Here is a 10,694-nt window from a genome sequence, read left to right as displayed (position 1 = left end):
GAGTGAAGGTTTTTGCATGGATTTACACTCTGATAGAGACCATTTGTCTTTGCTTTGCTAATAATCCTGTTATTCCATTTTGCAAACTACAAAAGACCACGTTCTCAAACAAATATATTATTAATCACCTAAAAATATAGATTATACAGAATGCGTACATTGCATTTTCATTAAGTGTGTGTAAAACGTGGTCAGAAGATCTACAGCACATCCTGTTATTTTAAAACAAGGGAGTCATGAACACAAGAGGTCAGTGTTGACCCACAGATCTCAACACAGACTGCAGCTTTGTAAAAACATAGTATTTTAATAAATATAAATACGGCAAAATACAAATGTAACGTTGCAAACAACAAGGCAATAAGAAAAATAGATATCAGAAATAACATTGTAAAAATAGATAATAAAAAATACATCTTTTTTGTTACGTATGCAGTGCATTGGTGCCTGTCGTGTCAGACGACAGTAAACTATTCAACTCGTTAACTTTCCTTCATATTTCTTTCTGTCTTGTCAACCACAAACATTCAGAGAAATAAATAAACGGCAAACACAAACTCTCACTCAATCATGTTTCAAACGTCTGTCATGTTAAATCTGTGTCTTCCCGTATTAAGTCCATTATAAATAAAGCTTTCAGCCATGTGCAGCCTGTACAGTCGTTTGGTCATCATGTGTATGGTCGCCATGTGGAGTATGAGCAGCAGTAGTCAGACACGGTGGGATGAAGGCAGGTCTTCAAAGCGGGTTATTGTTGTTGAGGCTGGTTGACCTGACCCATGAACAGAACTGCACCTGAACACAGGAGGTAAAACATCAGACACGCCACACACGCTGCTGGGCCGCTCAGCTCAATGGTGTTCTAAAAGGGGCTTTCAAAATAAAATGTAATAAGAGTGTTACCTGTTTGTTTGTGCTGGATGAGGAAGAGGAAGGGTCGGTCCAGAGTAATCTCCTCCACTGCCATACGAGAAAACATCACAGCAGCTAACGGAGGGAAGGAATGAAAACAGGTCAGAGTCTGTGGGGTGTGCAGCTGTGGGCTGGCTTCAGTGTTCCTGCACAGAGCCCCAGATATCAGATTTGGGAATATGTTCCATTTCTAAAATGATCTGAAATAATAAAGGTCTTAAAACTATATTTGCGGTTAACCTTTACATTTAAGTAATTATCACCACTGTATTATTTTAGTGTATATTCTATTCTTCATCCTTCCATCAAAGTGATTTAGAAAGAATGCCTTTATTTATCCCGCAAGGGGAAATTCAATTTTTTCACACACACAGGCCCGAAATACAAACACATGCAGAAACAGGACCTATATACATGCAATTAATGGAGAGATGCCAAATGGATCGGTGCCCCGAGCACAGGGACTCGAACTGGGGACCCTCCAGTACAATGGAGTCAACTATTGACTGAGCTACTGAGCCCATTTAAGTCCTCAACTAAATTTAAATTTGTTATTTTGTCAGCCACTAAATTACAGCATGATTACCATTATGGAGAGATACAAGCCAACCAAAGCTGTGACTCAGTGTTAGTATGTCACTAATATGTGGTGTTGTACGCAGTTCTTCTGTAAGTTATGATAAATCAACTTCTATTTTTTCATGGTTAGAATAATTACAAATGTATTTTAGTTGAGTTGCTGGCTTTGACTGCAGCTTTGCTTAAAGGATAATTCCACTTTATTACAACTTTGGTTTCATTCCACAGTTCTGAGACACAGCAAAGAAGAAAATACCACATCCCTTTGCAACACTCTCCTGTGTGTGTGTGTGTGTGTGCGTGTGTGTGCGTGCGTGCGTGTGTGTGTGTGTGTGTGTGTGTGTGTGTGTGTGTGTGTGTGTGTGTGTTTGATTCAGTTTTGGGCCTACCTGTTGCTGCTGCTCCCTTGGTTCCTCGCTCATTCACCTCGATCTTCACTCTCTGCAGAACCTTCGACACACACAGCCTCTCATCAGCTGGAGAGCAGAAACACACACAGATTAGATTAGGTTCTGTACTCACTGTAGTTTTTAACATACTCTTATGGTATGGTAGAGTTCCTAACCAACGAACTAACTAACTGGTCTTATTGTATAAGAGGTTGACTTACTGGTGATGCGTGTGAAGTCAGCAGTAGCCAGGTTGAACATGTCCCCCAGACCCATGTTAAGCAGAGCAGACTTCAAATCCACGTCAGAGTTAAGAGTAAACCTACGAAAAGCACACACCAATCCTTACATTTCATCCTGATTGTTTAAGGCTGTTAGCCATGTAAGTATCATTGTGACACAAACAACAAATACTACACGTGGTCTAAGAGAAAGTATTTTTAAAATCCTTTCATGTTTGCTAACTCCCGTACTGTCTGATCCTTTCTCTCTCACCTGGGTATGGCCAGCTGTCGCTTAACATTCCTCAACTCCATTCTCCATTGCTTAATCCTCTGGCTGTTCAAATCGCCACTGAGCGCGATCAGTGGAACTTCAGGCTCAAAGGGGGACACCAGGAGCATGCTCAATGAGTCGCCCTCGTATGGGACCTCAATGACATCATAGTCCACCCCGTCGGCAGTCACAAACTCGCCTGTCGATTCAAAAAAGAAGGATATATATTTTGTACGTATTTTTTGCAAGTAGCACACAGTCTGTCATCTTTGAAACCCGGTGCCAAATATAGATAAAGTGCACTTGGTCAGTAAGTTGAGCTTACCATAGTTGAAGCGGTTGGTCAGTCTCATCATGTGCACAGGAACGTTGCTGCCATTGGCGCAGTGGAACATCCTTTCCTGTGTGAGTTTGGGGTCAAAGGGAACCTTCCAGAGGCCCTGGAAGTGGAGCGCATTAAGCAGAACCAGGCGGGTCTCGTCACTCAGTGACCCAGATGCCAGGAACTCGGGGATGGCACCTGCAGAAGAGAGGACATCAAAGAGGTCACATGGGTTCAAAAGATGTAAAAAAAAAAAAAAAAAGAGAGAGCAGGCTCCTCAAAACAAAATTGAAGAGAATCCTGCTGTAAGCCAGTTGGTGTGAGCACCTGCAGTGTGGTCTGAGACCCATGAGTTGATGATGCTGACTGCCTGGTCTGGCTTGGTGAAGTCCACCTGGTTAGGGTGTGTCTGGAAGGCCTTGGTTAGGGCCCGGCGGTATCCCTTCTCCAGACTCATCTTCCTCTCCACCATGACCCCGCTGGCTGTATCCACCCCCTCCTCACTGGAGAGGTCCCGCTGCAGGAGGCGCTGCTGCCGAGACATCCCTCGCTCTGCAGGAGAGGCAAAATGTGGGTTTATACACATGAAATGATGTTTAATTTCTCCTATTTTTGGTTGCATTAGTCCCATTTCCTAACACAATCATGAAATCGTAAGCATGTATCAGTCACCTTGCAGAGAAAAGCCCATAGCAGCAGTTAAGGCCTTGCGGGTGTTTCCAGCAGCACCAAGTTGAGCCATGGCCAGGACAGATGCCACGCCGTACGGAGACAAGGCCAGGTTCTTGTCAAGCGAGTCGTTGGCCAGCTGGGAGAAGATCTTCAGGCCAAAGTCAGTCTGTTTATCCTGCAGAGAGCCCAGCCCTGCTCTGCTCAGAGTCAGCACCAGGAAAATATACACGCAAAGCATCCTGGAAAGGAGAGAAGAGAATAGGTGTAACACTTGTATGTGTTGTATCGATGCACACTGTCAGTGGCATCCATAGCACCTCATCCCAGAGTAGTAGAAATCAATATCATCATGAACAAGCCCCATGTTTCTCTTGCTCATTAAGAAGGAACAGTGAGTATGTTGAATTACTGTTCTTTAGCTTTCAGAAAATGAGTAAATATTGGGAGTTGCTCAAAGATACAGTAATACAGGACACGATTCCACATCATTAGCCTGACTGTCAACGTTTTCAGATTGATCTTGCTATATTACATGTATTGTTGTATCACAAGACAATAACAAATATTCAATCACATTTAATCCTTCAGTTAAACATTCAGTCCACATCTGCCCAGGTCTCACTATAAATACTTTTATGCTAATCAACTGCATCACATTCAAGCCGTTCACTCCATCATTTGAGATATTCATTTGTTTAAATTTGTCAAGGCCCAAATGGAGTCCGTTACTTTACATCGTATGACTCAATTTTCTATTCTTTTTTAGTTCTTTTCAAAATGACCAGAGAAAGAGGTCCCCATTTGCCAGTGTAAAATGGTAGTCCACTGTTGGTAATATAGGAATGTACGTGTGTGTGTGTGTGTGTGTGTGTGTGTGTGTGTGTGTGTGTGTGTGTGTGTGTGTGTGTGTGTGTGTGTGTGTGTGTGTGTGTGTGTGTGTGTGTGTGTGTGTGTGTGTGTGTGTGTGTGTGTGTGTGAGTGACTCATGCTGGATGTGTATACATTCACATCGGTGTGACAACTGGAAAATGTGTGTGTCAGTAGCATTGGTTTTCCATTGCAGACATCAAAAGCATTTGCTGTGTGTACAGCAGCTTTACTGTAGCAGGTCAGTGCTGTGACCTCAGCCCTTGTTTGCATAAGCAATCACGTCCCTCTCTGAACACACATGCTTTCACTGATCACCACAGAGAAGTACACGCAGCAGGATTTCCAAGTTGTGCATTAGTACACATGGCCATGCACTTAATTTAACATCACTGCCGATTAAATCTAGTATCAAATAAATGAAAAATCGTCTATGAGTATTAAAAATAACTCCCCCACAACAGTAGAAATAACAAGACATGAATCCTCAGTACCTGGGCAGTTTTTGTTTTTTATCAAACCATGGAGCCATGACAACAATATCTGTCAGCTATAGCAATGAATAAAGCCCTCTTTCTATTGGCACATTCTAATAATGCTGTCTTCCAATATTCAACGCTCTTATTTGCATGTTCAGACAACGGTGTTATATCTTGTATTGTGTTTTTGTTATATCATTTTAAATGTAAATCGCAAGTTTCATCACGATACAATATGAAAGTCATCACTCTTTGGACAACAATTGGATATTTGCTGAGATCACAGAGTCTGCCACAATACGATTTGATTCAATTCAATTCACGGGCCTGCGATTGGTATCAGATGAAATCCCCTGCCCATATAACACAAACAGATTATTTTATGTCAACTCGCAAAAAGCAACCAAAATATCAATGAACAATTTATACTGAGCTCGGACTTTTGAATGAATAACAAATTATTATTTTCAATAAAAAGAACTAACAACGAGCAACAAACTATCAAATGGGAATTTCAAAATAAAAGTGTATCTTAATGACCATATGTATTGATATTTCCACTTTGCATCACTGATATTGTATTGCTGATCTGAATTGATATATGAATCCAGATCGATGCACCATTAAACCTCTACATATAACTGGAATAGAAAGTAGCATCAAATGTAAGAAATGTTGACTTTGTTGCTCTAAATGGAGTGCTGAGTGCATGGTTCTGTTATAGCACAGCTATAAAGACTTCTGGTGTTATATTATTAGATGTATCATTTCAAAAGTGTAGCTGTAGTTGTAGTTCTTACCTTATGGCTGAAATGTGTCCGATGTAGTAGTCTCTGTTGTTTCAGCTTCAGTCTGCTGCTTGAGTCTGAATGACTGAATGAGTTTCTTCTTTTTATAGTGTAGAGCTGCATGGTCCGGAGCCCCGCCCCCCTCCTACGCACACACACACACAAGTTATTAGAGAGGGTGATGTCATCTCACTTTGTCTGGACAGGCTTCCTTTTCATGAAAACACACATCCCTTTCTCTCTGTGTGTCTGTCTCTTTTGCCCAAAGCATGACAAGGCATATGGAAAGTCACTTAACTGTTTTTCAAAGTCTCATTCAAACACACACACACAATCACACACACACCCACCCACACACACACACACACACACACACACACGCACACACACACACACACACACACACACGTACACACACACACACACACTCCGGCATGTGCAGAAAGACAGTGTCCTCAGGGGAGAATGTGAAGTCAGTTTGTGTTTCCCCTTAAGGAAACGTCTCCTATCAGCCCGTAGAGGATATGAGTGTAATGTTTTATTTTTGAATATTAGTAATATTTTTTGATTTTGACACAAAACAAACTCTTGATCATTCGTTCAGAACGTGTGAGATTCCATTGTTTGCCTAAAGATCAGTAAACAATATTTATGTGCTGATTTATCCCTGTATTTATTTGACGAATCATTTATTTAGTTATTGATCGATTTAAGTCAGTTCTTGTCCTCCTGAGTCGTGTTTTGAAAAACACAGATTTTACACATTTGATGGACATTTGAATTGAAATTTGCCACAACAATAATAAAGATGATACAGACTTGGAAAGGGTCTTGGATCTTCATGTTTATGGAATTACCAACATGACCTTTGACGATGTTGGCTGTTTCTGTGAAAAAAATGTTAACCTATGCATTTCTCAAAGAGATGTATTTACGCCACGTATTATTTTTGGTACTGGTTCTAAAAACTCAGATATCTACACTTATTTTGAAAAAGTTTGATACGAGAACCATGTTGTGATCTGAAGCAAACCAGCTGTGCTTTGTTAACTTATCATCTTGGTTACTTAGACAAGACTCATCTGTTTGTAGTTGTAGTAATATATTGAGGCTGCAAATGTGAGGAGTGCTCCAGAATCTCCACAGGCTCAGAATCTCATTCAATGCTACAGTCAGGCTAATAAAACCTTTTGACCAACACTTTTGCCCATACCAACATAAAAAAGAGACTGTCAATATTCACAGTCCCTAACGGATAAATCCTAATGTTCTGTGTGAACCCCCACGGCCCTTTGATCAGGCCACAATAGACATTTTTAATAAAGAAATAGCTGAATATGAGAGGCAGCTGAGCACAACCCATGCTCTCTGTCGTGCCACCCTCAACATCAAAGTGTGCACACACCGAAGCTTACATCTGCACAGCAGTTTATGTTACTTCATGTGGCTTTAACATTAGCTTATCTTTCACACAGTCACTCTCTTGACTCTCGATTGGGGGGGATGACAAATCAAAACACCAAATTTGGTCGCGGCTTCCATCATTCCTTATCCCACTACTCACCAAGCATCTGGCAGGCAGGGCAGAATGGGTGTTAACACACTTTTTCCAAATCTATGTGCAGTGAGGCCTCTGGCAGACCCACAAAAATCCTAATTGAAGCCACTTTTTCTCTTGGAAGTTAAAATGAAAAGCCAACACGGGCTTCCTGGATCTGATGTGTCAGCCAGGGAGTACTTGATGTTTCATTTTTGTTTTTCAACAGTGAAAAGGGGACAAACTAATGGTAAATACTAAGCCATAAGGGGAGGAAAGGGCTAGGTCGCCCACATTAGAAACAGACAAACAGGGTTTTATTTGTCCAGTTTTTGAGATTTCTGTCTGATGATTTCTTCTGAAAGTATATGTGCATGGCAGTTATGTTATGTTTAGGGGAATATTGTTGTTAGGTATTAAAAAAAAGCAACCGTTGCATTGATTGTGGGGCCACTACACTGAAGCGCACACTCTTCATTTCTCACTTGCTTCCTAAATACCTCTTACATTTGCACTGAACATTGGCAATAAATGTGAATCTTGAGGTGTGGAATCGGCCAAAATTAATATGATCGAATCAGAACTTGCTGAGTGAAGGGATTTGCACACATTTGGTATCTGGCTTAAATGACTTAGGAAAACTGGCCACCAGTTAGGAGATGTTAAGGATGATGAAAACAGCCGGATAGAGCACCTATGTGATGTCTGTGATTTTTCTAAAATGATGCATGGAGTTTAGCAAAGTGACACACCTGCTGTTTTAACACTGAAGAAAACAAACCCAGGCTATAAATTCGTATGAGAAGGTTTAGGATGTAGACTGCCCTGATGTCATCGTCTTCTGCCTTTTGTCTTACTTCAGACCGAGACAACTGTGTCTGTGAGGGACATTTATAGGCCCATTTATCCTTTCTTGTTCAGTTTAAATTGGTGGTTTTAGTTCTGTGTCTTGGTGGCTGCTTGAGTGTTGTTGCACTTTAGTTGCCTTGTTAAATCACATGGTGCAGCTCATTTATTATCAATCTGAAAGCTGGGGTAGGTAGGTTTTTTCTTTATCCTTGAGCAAAATTCCCACTATAAATATAATTCAAAGTAGACTTCTGAACCTCCTCTTTGTTGTGTTTTTGGCGTCGTTTTAGAGTGTTCCTATTGGCTGTTCTACAACTGCACATTCACGTCCCTTCAGATGTTGACAGATGATTCAAATGGGAAAAATCCTGCAGACAAAAAGTTGCTCTTGCAGCATTGGCAACAACTGTTTACACTGCAAAACAACCCAAAGACAAGAAGAGAGACTTCTCAGAAAGAGTGTAAAGAGAGTCTGACAATAAATGCAATAAAACTAAAGGCTGTATAAAATATGGGCATAGTCTCATGATGCCACCCATGAGTTTTTGAAGAGTCACAATAAAGCTCAAAGTGGGCGGTTCCTAGCTGCTCTGACTGTCGCCATCTTGGCAGTGCCTGGTGCCGTCTAACTCTGGGCTTATCCAAAAAAATGGGGGAAAAGGTGAAGTGTGGATGGAGCAGAGGTGGGCTGAATGAAGCTGACGGTATCTTCTCGCCACCTGTGACAGCAGCCACCTGTCACTCAAAGCTGCCAGCCCTTAATTATGCAGACCTTTAATCCTTAATATAATTTAAATAGGTGAGCTATATAAAAATGCAGCCCCATACAGTTGTCATGAACAGGAGTAACCTATAGAGACCAGATATGATTTTGTAGCAGGCTGTAAACATGTTTATTTGTGCTGTAAAGTTGGGCATTTTTACATGGAGGTCTATGGGGAAAGACTCGCTTTTGCAGCCAGCCTCAAGTGGCCACTTGAGGAACTGTAGTTCACTGTGGGCTTCCATGTTTCAGCCCCGGAGGTCGCAGCTTGAATAAAGCATGTGTCAATATCGGCAAAGTGTTTCAGAGATTGAGAGAAGCTGTTGCAAATAGTTTATTAGTTGCCAAAAGCCAATAATTGGCTAATTGAAGCCAAATGCTCAGAGCCAGCCGCAGCTGGTTCAAGTTCATGTTTCTGGAGCAGGACAGAGCCCTAAATCAAAGTATTTCATCTCAAAGAGCTTTACAGGCCCACAAGTTTGCAAAAAAACAGGATTCATTCTCAATGGGATCACAATGACGATGTGGATGATGTGAATAGTACTCGTACAGGTTACTGTGAGAAGGGGTAGGCTGAGGACAGAGAGGGGGCTGCAGGAGAAGGGCTGGATTTTACAATTCTGGCGGGTTTTTTGCCTTTCCAGAAAACTCTCTCCACTAACTTTAAAGAGCTGCAGTTTCCACTAAATACCTTGGAACTGTGAGTGAACAAACACAACCACACAAATGAGAGAATAGTAGGGATGAGCGATGGGTCTATCCTCATGACTCATTTATGGAGACTTTTGTTTTACCCACGTTGTTACTGCACATGTCATCCTGCTGTTTGTTTAGACAAGGTTTCCAAAATTAGACACATCAACACATGTTTTTACTGTAACTTGGTATAACCCCCACAACCCCTGAGGGTTTGGTTTAGTCCATATACGGTAGTTAATGGAAATTTGGTGTGTACCACCCACCCACTTCTCTGTGGGGGCTTCAGGGACATGGGATTCGACTGTTGCCAGGACAACACACATCACATACACAGACACAGAATAGTCATTCAAACCCATGGGGTAAACTAGTAGTTGTTATGTGAAATGTAAAATTTATTAGAAAAAAAAAGAATAACCTCACATTTGCAGTTTTGTCACATGTTACGTTGTAACTAAAGACTTATTTTAATGCGTAATATATAATTTACTAATGCCGTATAGATCAGGTGAAACTTGGGTTGGGTTGCCAGGTTGTGAAAAATGCATCTGGCTTGACTTTATGCCCGATGGAGTATTGTGCATATGAAGAGTGTGAGCTATGAGCTCCCCTGAGAACATGATTTGTGAAATTTAATCTCTAAAATACTGAGAATATGCTATTTTGCTAAGCATTTCTATTTTAATCATCAAGGATGATGCCTTATACATTGTCAATGTATGCTTCATACATTTATACTGTCATCTTTGTGCTCACCTGTATGTGCAGGGTAACATTAACTGTTGTTGATGAGGATCCATCCCTTGTTGTTTGACCGCCATAACATATAAGTCATACTCACATTACTATATATATTATTATAGTTACTGGAAGTGTGTCTGTCTTTCTCTCTCTCAGTCCATCTGTGTGTCTTTTCTCTCTTTCTCTCTCCTTTTCTTCCTCCCCAACCGGTGCAGACAGATGTCTTTCCTCCACAGAGCTGGGTCTGTCTGATGTTCCTGTCTGTTATAGGGAAGGTTTTTGTTGCCACTGTACTCTACGGGGGAATTGTTGGGTCTCTGTAAATCATAAATAAGACATAGAGTGTGGTCTTTACCTACTCTGTAAAGTGTCCTGAGATAACTTTGGTTATGATTTGGCAACATAAATAAAATTGAATTGAATTATATTGAATTGGAATACTCTGTTGATTAAATGTGTCTTTTTTTGTGGAAAAGATTGACCTGATTTGATATGTCCTATGTGTTTCTTACGTTCCAATTACTTAAATAATGTATACAAAACCTTTTTTCCAGGTCTCAGGAGGCTACGGTATGTTGCAGAGGAGAAAACATAAAGAAGTA

General features: G+C 41.0%; 1 protein-coding gene across 1 annotated transcript; it reads right to left on the bottom strand.

The window, feature by feature from the left end:
• Positions 1–294: 294 nt before the first annotated feature.
• Positions 295–5,572, bottom strand: serpine1 (serpin peptidase inhibitor, clade E (nexin, plasminogen activator inhibitor type 1), member 1). Its single transcript, XM_083936683.1, has 9 exons — positions 5,516–5,572; positions 3,370–3,608; positions 3,025–3,249; positions 2,701–2,895; positions 2,376–2,574; positions 2,102–2,202; positions 1,881–1,967; positions 904–987; positions 295–795 (listed from the first exon to the last, which is right to left on the bottom strand). Exons 2-9 carry the CDS (start codon positions 3,605–3,607, stop codon positions 749–751), a joined length of 1,176 nt encoding a protein of 391 aa, XP_083792809.1. The 5' UTR covers position 3,608; positions 5,516–5,572; the 3' UTR covers positions 295–748.
• Positions 5,573–10,694: the final 5,122 nt, after the last annotated feature.

This window comes from Echiichthys vipera (genome assembly GCF_963691815.1).
Source record: "Echiichthys vipera genome assembly, chromosome: 22".
Lineage (NCBI taxonomy): Eukaryota > Metazoa > Chordata > Actinopteri > Perciformes > Trachinidae > Echiichthys > Echiichthys vipera.
This window is presented reverse-complemented; position numbering and strand designations above follow the sequence as displayed.